Raw genomic sequence first — 20,366 nt, forward strand, 5'->3', positions numbered from 1 at the left:
CGGGCTTCAAAATACTAAGTGGTGCATATCAACGTAGAAATCTTAGAACAAACTTACTTCACCACCTCCATAGGAGGTGAAGTTTGTAAAACTGAATTGTGGGTGTGGCGAGGGGTGTATTTATAGGCATTTTGAGGTTTGGGAAACTTTGCCCCCCCTGATAGGATTGTATATCCCATACATCACTAGCTCATGGACTCTTGCCAATTACATGAAAGAAATAATGCTGAACTACCAAGACAAACAGGGAGAAAAAAAAAAAAACTTACCATGATAAATATGCAAAGCAGAAAATGCTTAATGTAAACAGGCCTTTTTTCTTACTGGGATACTGATGAGAGCAGACAAAAAGCTCAACAAGGAGCAGAGGAAGAACAAATGTATGCTGTAAAAAAGAAAACAGAATTTATGTTTACCTGATAAATTACTTTCTCCAACGGTGTGTCCGGTCCACGGCGTCATCCTTACTTGTGGGATATTCTCTTCCCCAACAGGAAATGGCAAAGAGCCCAGCAAAGCTGGTCACATGATCCCTCCTAGGCTCCGCCTACCCCAGTCATTCGACCGACGTTAAGGAGGAATATTTGCATAGGAGAAACCATATGTTACCGTGGTGACTGTAGTTAAAGAAAATAAATTATCAGACCTGATTAAAAAAACCAGGGCGGGCCGTGGACCGGACACACCGTTGGAGAAAGTAATTTATCAGGTAAACATAAATTCTGTTTTCTCCAACATAGGTGTGTCCGGTCCACGGCGTCATCCTTACTTGTGGGAACCAATACCAAAGCTTTAGGACACGGATGAAGGGAGGGAGCAAATCAGGTCACCTAAATGGAAGGCACCACGGCTTGCAAAACCTTTCTCCCAAAAATAGCCTCAGAAGAAGCAAAAGTATCAAATTTGTAAAATTTAGAAAAAGTGTGCAGTGAAGACCAAGTCGCTGCCTTACATATCTGATCAACAGAAGCCTCGTTCTTGAAGGCCCATGTGGAAGCCACAGCCCTAGTGGAGTGAGCTGTGATTCTTTCAGGAGGCTGCCGTCCGGCAGTCTCATAAGCCAATCGGATAATGCTTTTAATCCAGAAGGAGAGAGAGGTAGAAGTTGCTTTTTGACCTCTCCGTTTACCAGAATAAACAACAAACAAAGACAAAGTTTGTCTGAAATCCTTAGTAGCTGCTAAGTAAAATTTGAGAGCACGAACTACATCCAAGTTGTGCAACAAACGTTCCTTCTTTGAAACTGGATTAGGACCCAAAGAAGGCACAACTATCTCCTGGTTAATGTTTTTGTTAGAAACAACTTTTGGAAGAAAACCAGGTTTAGTACGCAAAACCACCTTATCTGCATGGAACACCAGATAAGGAGAAGAACACTGCAGAGCAGATAATTCTGAAACTCTTCTAGCAGAAGAAATTGCAACCAAAAACAAAACTTTCCAAGATAATAACTTAATATCAACGGAATGTAAGGGTTCAAACGGAACCCCCTGAAGAACTGAAAGAACTAGGTTGAGACTCCAAGGAGGAGTCAAAATTTTGTAAACAGGCTTGATTCTAACCAGAGCCTGAACAAAGGCTAGAACATCTGGCACAGCTGCCAGCTTTTTGTGAAGTAACACAGACAAGGCAGAAATCTGTCCCATCAAGGAACTTGCAGATAATCCTTTTTCCAATCCTTCTCGAAGGAAGGATAGACTCTTAGGAATCTTAACCTTGTCCCAAGGGAATCCTGCAGATTCACACCAACAGATATACCAAATTATGTGGTAATTTTTCTGGTTACAGGCTTTCAGGCCTGAACAAGAGTATTAATAACAGAATCTGAGAACCCTCGCTTTGATAAGATCAAGCGTTCAATCTCCAAGCAGTCAGCTGGAGTGGGTCGAACGGACCTAGAACAAGAAGGTCTCTCAAAGGTAGCTTCCATGGTGGAACCGATGACATATTCACCAGATCTGCATACCAAGTCCTGCGTGGCCACGCAGGAGCTATCAAAATCACCGACGCCCTCTCCTGATTGATCCTGGCTACCAGCCTGTGGATGAGAGGAAACGGCGGGAACACATAAGCTAGTTTGAAGGTCCAAGGTGCTACTAGTGCATCCACTAGAGCCGCCTTGGGATCCCTGGATCTGTACCCGTAGTAAGGAACTCTGAAGTTCTGACGAGAGGCCATCAGATCCATGTCTGGAATGCCCCACGGTTGAGTGACCTGGGCAAAGATTTCCGGATGGAGTTCCCACTCCCCCGGATGCAATGTCTGACGACTCAGAAAATCCGCTTCCCAATTTTCCACTCCTGGGATGTGGATAGCAGACAGGTGGCAGGAGTGAGACTCCGCCCATAGAATGATTTTGGTCACTTCTTCCATCGCTAGGGAACTCCTTGTTCCCCCCTGATGGTTGATGTATGAACTTGGCCCTCGCTAGCTGAGGCCAAGCTTTGAGAGCATTGAATATCGCTCTCAGTTCCAGAATATTTATCGGTAGAAGAGATTCTACCCGAGACCAAAGACCCTGAGCTTTCAGGGATCCCCAGACCGCGCCCCAGCCCATCAGACTGGCGTCGGTCGTGACAATGACCCACTCTGGTCTGCGGAAGGTCATCCCTTGTGACAGGTTGTCCAGGGACAGCCACCAACGGAATGAGTCTCTGGTCCTCTGATTCGCTTGTATCTTCGGAGACAAGTCTGAATAGTCCCCATTCCACTGACTGAGCATGAACAGTTGTAATGGTCTTAGATGAATGCGCACAAAAGGAACTATGTCCATTGCCGCTACCATCAAACCTATCACTTCCATGCACTGCGCTATGGAAGGAAGAGGAACGGAATGAAGTATCCGACAAGAGTCTAGAAGTTTTGTTTTTCTGGCTTCTGTCAGAAAAATCCTCATTTCTAAGGAGTCTATTATAGTTCCCAAGAAGGGAACCCTCGTTGACGGAGATAGAGAACTCTTTTCCACGTTCACTTTCCATCCGTGAGATCTGAGAAAGGCCAGGACAATGTCCGTGTGAGCCTTTACTTGAGGAAGGGACGACGCTCGAATCAGAATGTCGTCCAAGTAAGGTACTACAGCAATGCCCCTTGGTCTTAGCACCGCCAGAAGGGACCCTAGTACCTATGAGAAAATCCTAGGAGCAGTGGCTAATCCGAAAGAAAATGCCACGAACTGGAAATGCTTGTCCAGGAATGCAAACCTTAGGAACCGATGATGTTCCTTGTGGATAGGAATATGTAGATACGCATCCTTGAAATCCACCTTGGTCATGAATTGACCTTCCTGGATGGAAGGAAGAAGTGTTCGAATGGTTTCCATCTTGAACGATGGAACCTTGAGAAACTTGTTCAAGATCTTGAGATCTAAGATTGGTCTGAACGTTCCCTCTTTTTTGGGAACTATGAACAGATTGGAGTAGAACCCCATCCCTTGTTCTCCTAATGGAACAGGATGAATCACTCCCATTTTTAGCAGGTCTTCTACCCAATGTAAGAATGCCTGTCTTCTTATGTGGTCTGAAGACAACTGAGACCTGTGGAACCTCCCCCTTGGAGGAAGCCCCTTGAACTCCAGAGAATAACCTTGGGAGACTATTTCTAGCGCCCAAGGATCCAGAACATCTCTTTCCCAAGCCTGAGCGAAGAGAGAGAGTCTGCCCCCCACCAGATCCGGTCCCGGATCGGGGGCCCGCATTTCATGCTGTCTTGGTAGCAGTGGCAGGTTTCCTGGCCTGCTTTCCTTTGCTCCAGCCTGGCATAGGTCTCCAGGCTGGATTGGCTTGAGAAGTATTACCTTCCTGCTTAGAGGACGTAGCCCTTGGGGCTGATCCGTTTCTGCGAAAGGGACGAAACTTAGGTTTATTTTTGGTCTTGAAAAGACCTATCCTGAGGAAGGGCGTGGCCCTTGCCCCCAGTGATATCAGAGATAATCTCTTTCAAGTCAGGGCCAAAGAGTGTTTTCCCCTTGAAAGGAATGTCAAGCAATTTGTTCTTGGAAGACGCATCCGCTGCCCAAGATTTTAACCAAAGCGCTCTGCGCCACAATAGCAAACCCAGAATGTTTTCGCCGCTAACCTAGCCAATTGCAAGGTGGCGTCTAGGGTGAAAGAATTAGCCAATTTAAGAGCACGAATTCTGTCCATAATCTCCTCATAAGAAGAAGAATTACTAATAATCGCCTTTCCTAGCTCATCAAACTAGAAACACGCGGCTGCAGTGACAGGGACAATGCATGCAATTGGTTGTAGAAGGGAACCTTGCTGAACAAACATCTTTAGCAGACCTTCTAATTTTTTATCCATAGGATCTTGGAAAGCACAACTATCTTCTATGGGTATAGTGGCGCGCTTGTGTAGAGTAGAAACCGCCCCCTCGACCTTGGGGACTGTCTGCCATCAGTCCTTTCTGGGGTCGACTATAGGAAAACAATTTTATAAATATGGGGGGAGGTACTAAAGGTATACCGGGCCTGTCCCATTCTTTACTAACAATGTACGCCACCCGCTTGGATATAGGAAAAGCTTCGGGGGGCCCCGGGGCCTCTAAGAACTTTTCCATTTTACATAGTGGTTCTGGAATGACCAGATAATCACAATCATCCAAATTGGATAACACCTCCTTAAGCAGAGCGCGGAGATGTTCCAACTTAAATTTAAAAGTAATCACATCAGGTTCAGCTTGTTGAGAAATGTTTCCTGAATCTGAAATTTCTCCCTCAGACAAAACCTCCCTGGCCCCCTCAGACTGGTGTAGGGGCCCTTCAGAAACCATATCATCAGCGTTCTCATGCTCTACAGAATTTTCTAAAACAGAGCAGTCGCGCTTTCGCTGATAAGTGGGCATATTGGCTAAAATGTTTTTGATAGAATTATCCATTACAGCCGTTAAATGTTGCATAGTAAGGAGTATTGGCGCACTAGATGTACTAGGGGCCTCCTGTATGGGCAAGACTGGTGTAGACGAAGGAGGGGATGATGCAGTACCATGCTTACTCCCCTCACTTGAGGAATCATCTTGGGCATCATTTTTACTAAATTTTTTTATGACATAAAATACATATAGTTAAATGAGAAGGAACCTTGGTTTCCCCACAGTCAGAACACAATCTATCTGGTAGTTCAGACATGTTAAACAGGCATAAACTTGATAACAAAGCACAAAAAACGTTTTAAAATAAAACCGTTACTGTCACTTTAAATTTTAAACTAAACACACTTTATTATTGCAATTGCGAAAAAGTATGAAAGGAATTGTTCAAAATTCACCAAAATTTCACCACAGTGTCTTAAAGCCTTAAAAGTATTGCACACCAAATTTGGAAGCTTTAACCCTTAAAATAACGGAACCGGAGCCGTTTTTATATTTAACCCCTTTACAGTCCCTGGAATCTGCTTTGCTGAGACCCAACCAAGCCCAAAGGGGAATACGATACCAAATGATGCCTTCAGAAAGACTTTTCTATGTATCAGAGCTCCACACACATGCAGCTGCATGCCATGCTGTCCTCAAAAACAAGTGCGCCATACCGGCGCGAAAATGAGGCTCTGACTATGATTAGGGAAAGCCCCTAAAGAATAAGGTGTCTAAAACAGTGCCTGCCGATATAATCATATCAAAATACCCAGAATAAATGATTCCTCAAGGCTAAATATGTGTTAATAATGAATCGATTTAGCCCAGAAAAAGTCTACAGTCTTAATAAGCCCTTGTGAAGCCCTTATTTACTATCTTAATAAACATGGCTTACCGGATCCCATAGGGAAAATGACAGCTTCCAGCATTACATCGTCTTGTTAGAATGTGTCATACCTCAAGCAGTAAGAGACTGCACACTGTTCCCCCAACTGAAGTTAATTGCTCTCAACAGTCCTGTGTGGAACAGCCATGGATTTTAGTTACGGTGCTAAAATCATTTTCCTCATACAAACAGAAATCTTCATCTCTTTTCTGTTTCTGAGTAAATAGTACATACCAGCACTATTTTAAAATAACAAACTCTTGATTGAATAATAAAAACTACAGTTAAACACTAAAAAACTCTAAGCCATCTCCGTGGAGATGTTGCCTGTACAACGGCAAAGAGAATGACTGGGGTAGGCGGAGCCTAGGAGGGATCATGTGACCAGCTTTGCTGGGCTCTTTGCCATTTCCTGTTGGGGAAGAGAATATCCCACAAGTAAGGATGACGCCGTGGACCGGACACACCTATGTTGGAGAAAGATGTGCTAAGTTGCAGACAGGCTGTTGCTCTGGCAGAACACTACACAACAATGTACAGTTTAAAAAGGACATTAAAAAGTCATCTATATCTATACATAAATGCATAGCATATATCAGCAGCTAATCAACATGCTGCAAGATTGTCATCAAAATAAAATGCTTTTAATATACAAGCGTACCTCGGAGATATTGCGGGTTCGGTTCCAGATCATCACAATGAAGAGAGTATAGCACACTCATTTTTCTGTTTCCCAGTGCATATACAAGTTATATTTACACTATACTGTAGTCTATTAAAGGGCCATTATACACTCATTTTTTCTTTGCATAAATGTTTTGTAGATGATCTATTTATAAAGCCCATAAAGTTTTTTTGTTTTTTTTAATGTATAATTTTGCTTATTTTTAAAAAACATTGCTCTGATTTTCAGGGTCCTAACCAAGCCCCAAAGTTTTATTTGGATACCGTCAGCTACCTTCTCCAGCTTGCTCCTGTTTGTGTAAAGGGTCTTTTCATATGCAAAAGAAGGGGGAGGGGGGGAGGGTCTTATTTCCCACTTGCAGTGGGCTTTCCAACTGCCTTTTCAACAGAGCTAAACTGAAAGCTTCTAAGTACGTTTTTAAACCATTTTATACTGGATTTTTATATCAGTATCTGTGCATCTTATTCTTTATAGTAGTGTCTATTACATGCAGTTATATGAAAATGAGTGTATACTGTCCCTTTAAGTGTACAATAGCATTAGCTCTTAAAACCCCCCACAAAATATATATATATATGCCAGGGTACACTTTAACTAGCATTTACCATCCCATCAAAAAGGCACTCGCTGGTCTTCTTAAAAAGTAACTTTTATTTTAGTTCATCATAGAAACGACATAACGTTTCAGTGTCTAACACCTTTGTCAAATGTCATATTAAAAAATCAAGCCTCCAGAAAACAAAATCCCAAAGAAACACATGGAGGCTTGAGTTTTTAATATGACATTTGACAAAGGTGTTAGACACTGAAACGTTATGTCGTTTTTATGATGAACTAAAATAAAAGTTACTTTTTAAGAAGACCAGCGAGTGCCTTTTTGATAGGACTAATATATATATATATTCATTCATGTGCATTTATGTGTTTATGTATGTTGGAAAAATGGCGCAGATAGAATTGCTCGACACAGGGTTCCACAAACCTTCAATTTGTATAAAGAGCAATATCTGCTAAATACAATAAAGCGAAGCAAAATAAAATGAAGTATGCCTGTATATAAAATGTTTAAGTTGCAAAAATGTGCAGTGTTTTACAGTCTAGGGAAATACTATCCCTAATCTCTCTTGCTGTGGACAATCGTGATCAGATATAAATTAGGTACCTTGTAGCATATAGGGTACAAAAAGTTTGAAGAAAGATTAGGAGGACAATTTTGATCTACTTACACCAGTTACAATGGTCAACAAAAATAGTTCAGATATTCTTTAGCAAAATAAAAATATCAGGACACACAAATTTGGGCTATATGATTATTTTAACTCAACAACCAGCGCCATCCTGGGCCTCTCTCTGCCGCAATCTCGCTAAAAGTAGCAAGATTGCGCTATTACTGCATGCCCCACGGGTGGGGCAGTGCAGAAATATACTTGCATTGGGCAGCAGTGGTGCCAATTGTTGGTGGTGTGGGAGGGTTAGGAGAGAGGTCCATCGCTGGAGGGAGGCAGGACCTCTACATTACAGAAAAAAAAAAACACAGAGAACGTCAGGGAGGGAGGAGGAGGGAGAGGGGGATCAGAGGGTAAATGATGTTGGGGGCAGCTACACTACAGATTTTTTTTTTTAAATAAATTGAAAAAATATTTTTTATATAGAAAACTGGGTAAATAAGATGGTGGAAATTAGTTAGAGAGGGGAGGGTTAGAGAGTTTTTTGTGAGGGATCAGGGAGGTGGTAAAGTAAGGGGGTATTCCTACACGGAAGAAAAAAATAATAAAAAATATAAAAAAAAGGTCTTAAACTGCATACTGTGCCAGTACTTAAGATGGCGGTGACTAATGGGGGGTGGGGGAGGGAAGAGAGCTGTTTGAGAGAGATCGAGGGTGGGAATTGTCAGGTGGGAGGCTAATCCCTACGCTAAAGCTAAAATAACATAATTTATGTAAGAACTTACCTGATAAATTCATTTCTTTCATATTAGCAAGAGTCCATGAGCTAGTGACGTATGGGATATACAATCCTACCAGGAGGGGCAAAGTTTCCCAAACCTCAAAATGCCTATAAATACACCCCTCACCACACCCACAATTCAGTTTAACGAATAGCCAAGAAGTGGGGTGATAAAAAAGTGCGAAAGCATATAAAATAAGGAATTGGAATAATTGTGCTTTATACAAAATCATAACCACCACAAAAAAAGGGCGGGCCTCATGGACTCTTGCTAATATGAAAGAAATGAATTTATCAGGTAAGTTCTTACATAAATTATGTTTTCTTTCATGTAATTAGCAAGAGTCCATGAGCTAGTGACGTATGGGATAATGATTACCCAAGATGTGGATCTTTCCACACAAGAGTCACTAGAGAGGGAGGGATAAAATAAAGACAGCCAATTCCTGCTGAAAATAATCCACACCCAAAATAAAGTTTAATGAAAAACATAAGCAGAAGATTCAAACTGAAACCGCTGCCTGAAGTACTTTTCTACCAAAAACTGCTTCAGAAGAAGAAAATACATCAAAATGGTAGAATTTAGTAAAAGTATGCAAAGAGGACCAAGTTGCTGCTTTGCAAATCTGATCAACCGAAGCTTCATTCCTAAACGCCCAGGAAGTAGAAATTTACCTAGTAGAATGAGCTGTAATTCTCTGAGGCGGAGTTTTACCCGACTCAACATAGGCAAGATGAATTAAAGATTTCAACCAAGATGCCAAAGAAATGGCAGAGGCTTTCTGGCCTTTTCTAGAACCGGAAAAGATAACAAATAGACTAGAAGTCTTTCGGAAAGATTTAGTAGCTTCAACATAATATTTCAAAGCTCTAACAACATCCAAAGAATGCAACGATTTCTCCTTAGAATTCTTAGGATTAGGACATAATGAAGGAACCACAATTTCTCTACTAATGTTGTTGGAATTCACAACTTTAGGTAAAAATTCAAAAGAAGTTCGCAACACCGCCTTATCCTGATGAAAAATCAGAAAAGGAGACTCACAAGAAAGAGCAGATAATTCAGAAACTCTTCTGGCAGAAGAGATGGCCAAAAGGAACAAAACTTTCCAAGAAAGTAATTTAATGTCCAATGAATGCATAGATTCAAACGGAGGAGCTTGAAGAGCTCCCAGAACCAAATTCAAACTCCAAGGAGGAGAAATTGACTTAATGACAGGTTTTATACGAACCAAAGCTTGTACAAAACAATGAATATCAGGAAGAATAGCAATCTTTCTGTGAAAAAGAACAGAAAGAGCAGAGATTTGTCCTTTCAAGGAACTTGCGGACAAACCCTTATCTAAACCATCCTGAAGAAACTGTAAAATTCTCGGTATTCTAAACGAATGCCAAGAAAAATGATGAGAAAGACACCAAGAAATATAAGTCTTCCAGACTCTATAATATATCTCTCTAGATACAGATTTACGAGCCTGTAACATAGTATTAATCACAGAGTCAGAGAAACCTCTTTGACCAAGAATCAAGCGTTCAATCTCCATACCTTTAAATTTAAGGATTTCAGACCCTGATGGAAAAAAGGACCTTGTGACAGAAGGTCTGGTCTTAACGGAAGAGTCCACGGTTGGCAAGAGGCCATCCGGACAAGATCCGCATACCAAAACCTGTGAGGCCATGCCGGAGCTACCAGCAGAACAAACGAGCATTCCTTCAGAATCTTGGAGATTACTCTTGGAAGAAGAACTAGAGGCGGAAAGATATAGGCAGGATGATACTTCCAAGGAAGTGATAATGCATCCACTGCCTCCGCCTGAGGATCCCGGGATCTGGACTGATACCTGGGAAGTTTCTTGTTTAGATGGGACGCCATCAGATCTATTTCTGGAAGTTCCCACATTTGAACAATCTGAAGAAATACCTCTGGGTGAAGAGACCATTCGCCCGGATGCAACGTTTGGCGACTGAGATAATCCGCTTCCCAATTGTCTATACCTGGGATATGAACCGCAGAGATTAGACAGGAGCTGGATTCCGCCCAAACCAAAATTCGAGATACTTCTTTCATAGCCAGAGGACTGTGAGTCCCTCCTTGATGATTGATGTATGCCACAGTTGTGACATTGTCTGTCTGAAAACAAATGAACGATTCTCTCTTCAGAAGAGGCCAAAACTGAAGAGCTCTGAAAATTGCACGGAGTTCCAAAATATTGATCGGTAATCTCACCTCCTGAGATTCCCAAACTCCTTGTGCCGTCAGAGATCCCCACATAGCTCCCCAACCTGTGAGACTTGCATCTGTTGAAATTATAGTCCAGGTCGGAAGCACAAAAGAAGCCCCCTGAATTAAACGATGGTGATCTGTCCACCACGTTAGAGAGCGTCGAACAATCGGTTTTAAAGATATCTTTGTGTAATCCTTGCACCATTGATTCAGCATACAGAGCTGAAGAGGTCGCATGTGAAAACGAGCAAAGGGGATCGCGTCAGATGCAGCAGTCATAAGACCTAGAATTTCCATGCATAAGGCTACCGAAGGGAATGATTGTGACTGAAGGTTTCGACAAGCTGCAATCAGTTTTAGACGTCTCTTGTCTGTTAAAGACAGAGTCATGGACACTGAATCTATCTGGAAACCCAGAAAGGATACCCTTGTCTGAGGAATCAATGAACTTTTTGGTAAATTGATCCTCCAACCATGATCTTGAAGAAACAACACAAGTCGATTCGTATGAGATTCTGCTAAATGTAAAGACTGAGCAAGTACCAAGATATCGTCCAAATAAGGAAATACCACAATACCCTGTTCTCTGATTACAGACAGAAGGGCACCGAGAACCTTTGTAAAAATTCTTGGAGCTGTAGCTAGGCCAAACGGCAGAGCCACAAACTGGTAATGCTTGTCCAGAAAAGAGAATCTCAGGAACTGATAATGATCTGGATGAATCGGAATATGCAGATATGCATCCTGTAAATCTATTGTGGACATATAATTCCCTTGCTGAACAAAAGGCAAGATAGTCCTTACAGTTACCATCTTGAACGTTGGTATCCTTACATAACGATTCAATATTTTTAGATCCAGAACTGGTCTGAAGGAATTCTCCTTCTTTGGTACAATGAAGAGATTTGAATAAAATCCCATCCCCTGTTCCGGAACTGGAACTGGCATAATTACTCCAGTCAACTCTAGATCTGAAACACAATTCAGAAATGCTTGAGCTTTTACTGGATTTACTGGGATACGGGAAAGAAAAAATCTCTTTGCAGGAGGTCTCATCTTGAAACCAATTCTGTACCCTTCTGAAACAATGTTCTGAATCCAAAGATTGTGAACAGAATTGATCCAAATTTCTTTGAAAAAACGTAACCTGCCCCCTACCAGCTGAGCTGGAATGAGGGCCGCACCTTCATGTGGACTTAAAAGCAGGCTTTGCCTTTCTAGCTGGCTTGGATTTATTCCAGACTGGAGATGGTTTCCAAACTGAAACTGCTCCTGAGGATGAAGGATTAGGCTTTTGTTCTTTGTTGAAACGAAAGGAACGAAAACGATTATTAGCCCTGTTTTTACCTTTAGATTTTTTATCCTGTGGTAAAAAAGTTCCTTTCCCACCAGTAACAGTTGAAATAATAGAATCCAACTGAGAACCAAATAATTTGTTACCCTGGAAAGAAATAGAAAGTAGAGTTGATTTAGAAGCCATATCAGCATTCCAAGTCTTAAGCCATAAAGCTCTTCTAGCTAAAATAGCTAGAGACATAAACCTGACATCAACTCTGATAATATCAAAAATGGCATCACAGATAAAATTATTAGCATGCTGAAGAAGAATAATAATATCATGAGAATCATGATGTGTTACTTGTTGAGCTAAAGTTTCCAACCAAAAAGTTGAAGCTGCAGCAACATCAGCCAAAGATATAGCAGGTCTAAGAAGATTACCTGAACACAGATAAGCTTTTCTTAGAAAGGATTCAATTTTCCTATCTAAAGGATCCTTAAACGAAGTACCATCTGACGTAGGAATAGTAGTACGTTTAGCAAGGGTAGAAATAGCCCCATCAACTTTAGGGATTTTGTCCCAAAATTCTAATCTGTCAGACGGCACAGGATATAATTGCTTAAAACGTTTAGAAGGAGTAAATGAATTACCCAATTTATCCCATTCTTTGGAAATTACTGCAGAAATAGCATTAGGAACAGGAAAAACTTCTGGAATAACCACAGGAGATTTAAATACCTTATCCAAACGTTTAGAATTAGTATCAAGAGGACCAGAATCCTCTATTTCTAAAGCAATTAGTACTTCTTAAAGTAAAGAACGAATAAATTCCATTTTAAATAAATATGAAGATTTATCAGCATCAACCTCTGAGACAGAATCCTCTGAACCAGAAGAGTCATCAGAATCAGAATGATGATGTTCATTTAAAAATTCATCTGTAGGGAGAGAAGTTTTAAAAGATTTTTTACGTTTACTAGAAGGAGAAATAACAGACATAGCCTTCTTTATGGATTCAGAAACAAAATCTCTTATGTTATCAGGAACATTCTGCACCTTAGATGTTGAAGGAACTGCAACAGGCAATGGTACTTTACTAAAGGAAATATTATCTGCATTAACAAGTTTGTCATGACAATCAATACAAACAACAGCCGGAGGAATAGCTACCAAAAGTTTACAGCAGATACACTTAGCTTTGGTAGATCCAGCACTAGACAGCGATTTTCCTGTAGTATCTTCTGACTCAGATGCAACGTGAGACATCTTGCAATATGTAAGAGAAAAAACAACATATAAAGCAAAATTGATCAAATTCCTTAAATGACAGTTTCAGGAATGGGAAAAAATGCCAAAGAACAAGCTTCTAGCAACCAGAAGCAATAAAAAATGAAACTTAAATAATGTGGAGACAAAAGCGACGCCCATATTTTTTAGCGCCAAATCAGACGCCCACATTATTTGGCGCCTAAATGCTTTTGGCGCCAAAAATGACGCCACATCCGGAACGCCGACATCTTTGGCGCAAAATAACGTAAAAAAATGACGCAACTTCCGGCGACATGTATGACGCCGGAAACGGAAGAATTTTTGCGCCAAAAGTCCGCGCCAAGAATGACGCAATAAAATGAAGCATTTTCAGCCCCCGCGAGCCTAACAGCCCACAGGGAAAAAAGAGTCAAATTTTTTGAAGGTAAGAAAAAAATGATTAATTCAAATGCATTATCCCAAATATGAAACTGACTGTCTGAAAAATAAGGAAAGTTGAACATTCTGAGTCAAGGCAAATAAATGTTTGAATACATATATTTAGAACTTTATAAATAAAGTGCCCAACCATAGCTTAGAGTGTCACAGAAAATAAGATTTACTTACCCCAGGACACTCATCTACATGTTTGTAGAAAGCCAAACCAGTACTGAAACGAGAATCAGCAGAGGTAATGGTATATATAAGAGTATATCGTCGATCTGAAAAGGGAGGTAAGAGATGAATCTCTACGACCGATAACAGAGAACCTATGAAATAGACCCCGTAGAAGGAGATCACTGCATTCAAATAGGCAATACTCTCCTCACATCCCTCTGACATTCACTGCACGCTGAGAGGAAAACCGGGTTCCAACTTGCTGCGGAGCGCATATCAACGTAGAATCTAGCACAAACTTACTTCACCACCTCCATCGGAGGCAAAGTTTGTAAAACTGAATTGTGGGTGTGGTGAGGGGTGTATTTATAGGCATTTTGAGGTTTGGGAAACTTTGCCCCTCCTGGTAGGATTGTATATCCCATACGTCACTAGCTCATGGACTCTTGCTAATTACATGAAAGAAAAACCTTTAAACTACTTAACACCTTTACTGCTAGGAATAATAAAACTGTGGTGCGCAGCTGCAATTAGCGGCCTTCTAATTACCAAAAAGCAATGGCAAAGCCATATATGTCTGCTAATTCTGAACAAAGGGGATCCCAGAGAAACTTTTATAACAATTTGTGCCATGATTGCACAAGCAGTATGTAAATAATTTCAGTGAGAAACCTATAGTTTGTGAAAAAAAGTAAACTTTTTTTTTTATTGAATAGCGGTGAAATGGTGGCATGAAATATTCCAAAATGTGCTTATATCAATAACTTGGGTTAAAGGACCAGTCAACACAGTAGATTTGCATAATCAACAAATGCAAGATAACAAGATAATGCAATAGCCCTTAGTCTGAACTTCAAATGAGTAATAGATTTTTTTTTCTGACAATTTTAAAAGTTCTCTTTTTCCACTCCCCCTGTACCATGTGACGGCCATCAGCCATTCACAAATACATACACGTACCATGTGACAGCAATCAGCCATTCACAAATGTATACACGCTTATTCTTGCACATGCTCAGTAGGATCTGGTGAATCAAAAAGTTTAAATATAAAAAGACTGTGCACATTTTGTCAATGGAAGTAAATTGGAAAGTTGTTTAAAATGGCATATTCTATGTCAATAATGAAAGGTTAATTTTGATTGAGTGTCCCTTTAACTGCTAAAAATTTTTTTATATAGTTTTGGTAGGTAAATAAAAAAAAACAACAACAAGGGTCTATTTCTGTTTAAATGTAGCGATGGCAAAAATGCTAAAAATGCTCTGGTCTTTTGGGGAAGTTTTAGTCTGAAATGCCCGATACTTAAAGGGACAGTCAACCATAGAATTGTTATTGTTTTAAAAGATAGGTAATCCCTTTATTACTCATTCCCCAGTTTTGCATAACCAACACAGTTATATTAATGTACTTTTTACCTTTGTGATTACCTTGTATCTAGGAACCTTCTTCCAGCCCCCTGATCACATGACTGTGACTGTTTATTATCTATTGTCTTAAATTTAGCATTGTATTGTGCTAGATCTTAAATAACTTTCTGTGCCTGAACACAGTGTTATCTATATAGCCCACGTGTACTTTGTCTCTTTGTGTTGAAAAGAGATTTAAAAAGCATGTGATAAGAGGCAGCCCTCAAAGGCTTAGAAATTAGCATATGAGCCTACCTATGTTTAGTTTAAACTACGAATACCAAGAGAAAAAAGCAAATTTGATGATAAAAGTAAATTGGAAAGTCAATTAAAATTAAAAGTCCTATCTGAAAAATGAAAGTTTAATTTATACTTGACTGTCCCTTTAAAGGGTTAATTAATACATTGCTCAAAGGGTCTCAAAGCACTACAGTGCAAAACAGACTCAACCAATTAATGGCAGATGATATAGAATAGTTCCTATGACTGTTAACCTGGATGAGAAATAGCAACCAAAAGATTAGAGCCGATACAAAATCAGATTTATATCACAGTGCTTACCATGGAGTGATTTAGCCATTGAGGAATAATGCTGTCCAAAGCCTTTGGATAGACAAGCTCGCGATCAAAAGCATATATACTCCAGAACGAAATCACTACAAACTAGAGAGACAGACAGAAATATACCATTATTACAAAGCACACAAAAATGAATAGATCTGAAGTATTGCTCATCATATATGAGGATCTCAATGCAACCCGATTCCTGAAATGTATCAACCATTATAATTTAGGTTTTCAAATGATTTATCTACTAAAATTTCTGAGATGTGTAACGAGAATTTTGCAGAAAAATCAATATATATACTTTTCTAAAGGACTGTGATTGACCACAAAGTCAGCTCCAGAGTAGCAATGCAGTACTGGGATCTAGCTGAACACATCTGATGAACCAATGACAAGATTCACCAGCTAACTCTCACTAGTGTACTGCTACTCCTTTAATAATGCGTCTGGTTTTAAAAGATCTTATACCCTTCAGGGACTAGAATGTCCCTTAAAAAAACAAACCTAAAGTAAGGAAGCCATAGCTCCCAGATTTTTATTTTACATATAGCTATATATAAAAGTCATTGCAATGTGCAGCAGGGTCCTTAGTTTTCTAGCTCATCACTTGTAAAGCCCTTTTCTGTGGGAACATATATTTTATTTTTACATCCACACCGTGTTTACAACACTATGAATTGTGATTTACTAATATTGTAATGTTTTCTGATGCAGTGTACACAAAGAGTTACCCCCTAAAGTTCCGGTGATACTTACCATACCAATCGGGAATGCCAGCACAGAAAATGCACTGTCTCTTAGTTGCAACAGAAAAGAGGAAGCCCCTTTCTTACTAGATTGTAGTAGTTGGGCAAGATCAGCAAGGAGACATATTCCAAAGAATATTGTCTGGAGAACCTATAAGATAAGAAAAGTCTTGTTAACTGGACTTGACCAGTATCACTATTAAAGGGACAGTAAAGTCAAAATTAAACTTTAACGATTCAAATAGAGCATGTGATTTTAAACAGCTTTGTAATTTACTTGTATTATATATTTTTTCTTTCGTGATTCAGATAGAGCATGAAAATTTTTAAGCAACTTTCTAATTTACTCCTATTATCAAATTGTCTTCATTCTCTTGGTACCTATTTGAAATGCAAGAATGTAAGTTTAGATGCAGGACCATTTTTGGTGAACAACCTGGGTTGTTCCTGCTGATTGGTGGATAAATTCATCCACCAATATTAGTGCTGTCCAGAGTTCTGAACTAATAATAAAGCTAGGATGCCTTTTTCAAATAAAGATAGCAAGAGAACAAAGAAAAATTGATAATAGGAGTAAATTAGAAAGTTGCTTAAAATTGCATGCTCTATCTGAATAACAAAAGAAAAAAATTGGGTTCAGTGTCCCTTTAAGAAAATTAGATAACAGAAGTAAATTGGAAAGTTGTGTAAAATTGTATGCTCTATCTGAATCATGAAATAAAAATTGTGTCCCTAATGGGAAAGAAGAATGAGATGCATTAGAATAGTTTTACTGTTGATTATCAAAAGGCATCAATAGCTGCCTACAGGTCAAACAAAAACATTTATCTATTTTTTTTTTTAAGAGGCCAAGAGTTTTCCACAACTTTGGGTGGGATACAGTCAGGTCAATAACTTTAAGATGTCTGTTTTGTAATACTCTGAAATGTGTAGATACTTCTAACCTTCCTCACTCACTCCCGTCGATTGATATAAACCAAGAACATATGGAAAGCTGTTGCATAACTCTGCTCACAGAAAGTTTAAATGATTTATAAAGTTTTAAGTGGATCTGGAAAATTTGGTTTTGTGAAGAGGATGACATGAAAAATAAAAAACACCTGCACATTTATTTTTTTACATAAAAATGACGATCAGTTATATAACACTGGGAAAAAAAAAAAGGAGGACTGACAAAGCTTATATAACAGTATCAGAAATAACAAATGTTTACATTTGGTGCACTACGTGCTGTATTTAAAAAGGGAACATTTAAAGGATAACCTGATTGGATAGGACACATTTTTATATACTACCGTAAAGCCACTGGCTCCGATAATTTTACCCCTGGCTGCTTACTTTGGGCTAGATTACAAATGGCACGCTAACTGTAGCTCTGTAGTTTATTGCAGCTCTTTGCATGCATCGGAAATAGTGCATGTATTACAAGATGAAAGTAAAAGCGTTCGCTTAAAGGGACAGTCAACACCAGAATTGTAGTTGTTTAAAAAGATAGATAATCCCTTTATTACCCATTCCCCAGTTTTGCAAAACCAACACTGTTATATTAATACACTTTTTACTTCTGTGACTAACTGGTATCTAAGCATCTTCTGACCGTCCCTAATCACATGACTTTTATTTATTATCTATTGACTTGCATTTTAACCAATTAGTGCAGTGTCTGCCACTAGCCACGGGAGTGATTACAATGTTATTTATATGGCCCACATGAGCTAGCTCTCCCCTGCTGTGAAAAGCTAATAAAAAAGAGGCGGCCTTCAAGGGCTTAAAAATTATCATATGAGCCTAACTAGGTTTGCTTTCAACTAGAATACCAAGAGAACAAAGCAAAATTGTTGATAAAAGTAAATTGGAAAGTTGTTTAAAATTACATGCCCTATTTGAAAAATGAAAGGTTTTTTTGGACTTGAATGTCCCTTTAAGTACAATTGAATGGTTAACTGTTATACTCGACTAAAAAGTTGATATCAAAATTACATTTAAAAAGTACAGTTACACTCATAATAATACTATATAATACAAAATTGTTCTAAGGGCTCAAAAAAATGAGGTCTCAGGTGTTAAAAAAAAAAAAGTCCGTAAAGGGCTATAACATGTAGAGATACATACATATGGATATTAGGGTTGCACAGATACCATTTGTTTAAGACCGAGTACAAGTACCGATACTTTTTTTTTTTAAATACTCGCAGATACCAATTACCGATACTTTTTTATGTCATGTGACAGTTTCCAAAGCACAATACAGACTAATGATTTAACATAACTTATTTATAATTATGAAGAACTGTAACGGAGACATTATGACATAATAAAACAGTTATTTGCATGTTGTCACAAAGTTGTAAAAACTCAAAGAAATTTCATTTAACAGGTTTATAAATAAAAATATTACAATATATTAATAACAAAAACAAATGTAAGATCACAACCAACCAAAAGTGCAACAGTAAAAAAAATATAACAGTGCACTGTTTAAACATGGGGAACAACACTACGGGCTAGATTACATTTGACTGGTAAGCTCTCATTGCATTTCCAACTCCATTAAAAGTCTATATAGTTGGAAATGTGAACAGAGCATTGGTAAAGCTTACCAATCAAATGTAATCTAAATCTAGTCTAGTCCTATAATTGTAGGATGAGTGTTCATAGGAAATAACTGAATTTTTCCTATGAACACTTCCTGCAATTATATAAGCTAAGGATGATGTTCCTCAGAGTACAGTATATTTTGAGCATAAATGTGCAAGATTAGAACTAGCAGTATAACAGGCAATCTAGCAATTATAATAATTTTTCAAAAGTTAGTGGCAAGTTCTTTTTAAAGGAACAGAAGCATCTCTGCATGTTCAGCTATAAGTCTGTTTTTTTGCTATCAGTAAGGACGTTTGACAGTAACCTGAACAGTCTTTCACTTTCCACACTACTGCATGGGACAGAAAGATATTTTTGAGCCATTTTAGCCAGAGCTGGAAATCTCAGTTTATTAACTGCCCAGTACTTAAGGGGGTTGTCTAAACGAGGTACAGTGATCTCTCCTACAAAAAATACAACAGCAATTTTTATTGGCAGAACAGAAGTAAAAATTTTTAGTTATGTCTCCACTCCAACTTAAAATGTAATGGGACCATGCAGTTTTAAAAAACGCCACAAGATCGCATTTGGGTAGGAAGTGGAGGTATCGGTTTAAGTATCGGAGCATTTGCACGAGTACAAGTACTCATGTAAATACTCGGTATTGGCACCGATACTAGTATTGGTACAACCATAATGGATATATATATATATACACATACATACACACACACACCTATATATATATATATATATATATATATATATATATATATATATATATATATATATATATATATATATACACACATACATATACACACACATATATATACACACACACATATATACACATATATATACACACACACATATATATATATATATATATATATATATATATATAAGAAAATGCCCCTTAGATGAGAGTACATCTCTCAGTAGGACTTCGCCTAATACTGTTGATTCGCCGCTCCCAATGTGCACAATAGTACTGTCTCCTCAATAGGATATATTATTATCGTCAAGAACATTGCTGACTATATGAGAGTTACCGCATATGTTTATTTGAAATACCTTAACAACTGCTTACATACTTTGCATCTGCATCACTTCATGCTGCTGAGCACTAACATTGAATACGCTTAATTGCTGCTATTGTGTGCTGTGTGATCACTATTTGCATTTCTTTATACCGCTGAGCACTAACATTGCATGGATAATACTGCTGGATTGCATCTATTCCAAATGCCTGCTTAATAACTGCTGCTATTGTGTGCTTTATGATCACTATCTGCATTACCCTATATTGCTGAGCATTAACATTGC

At 38.8% G+C, this 20,366-nt stretch overlaps 1 protein-coding gene across 1 annotated transcript in view; it reads right to left on the bottom strand.

Annotated features, from left to right (window-relative positions):
• Window positions 1–269: 269 nt before the first annotated feature.
• LOC128652378 (androgen-induced gene 1 protein) overlaps window positions 270–20,366 on the bottom strand; it is a gene marked incomplete at its 3' end in the record, with an annotated part of 53,054 nt that continues 32,957 nt past the window's right edge. The window contains 3 exon segments of the mRNA XM_053705333.1: window positions 270–385; window positions 15,706–15,807; window positions 16,468–16,608. Of these exon segments, the coding sequence (XP_053561308.1) occupies window positions 270–385; window positions 15,706–15,807; window positions 16,468–16,608 (359 nt within the window).

The sequence above is a fragment of the Bombina bombina genome, chromosome 1, assembly GCF_027579735.1.
Source record: "Bombina bombina isolate aBomBom1 chromosome 1, aBomBom1.pri, whole genome shotgun sequence".
NCBI classification, from domain to species: Eukaryota; Metazoa; Chordata; class Amphibia; order Anura; family Bombinatoridae; genus Bombina; species Bombina bombina.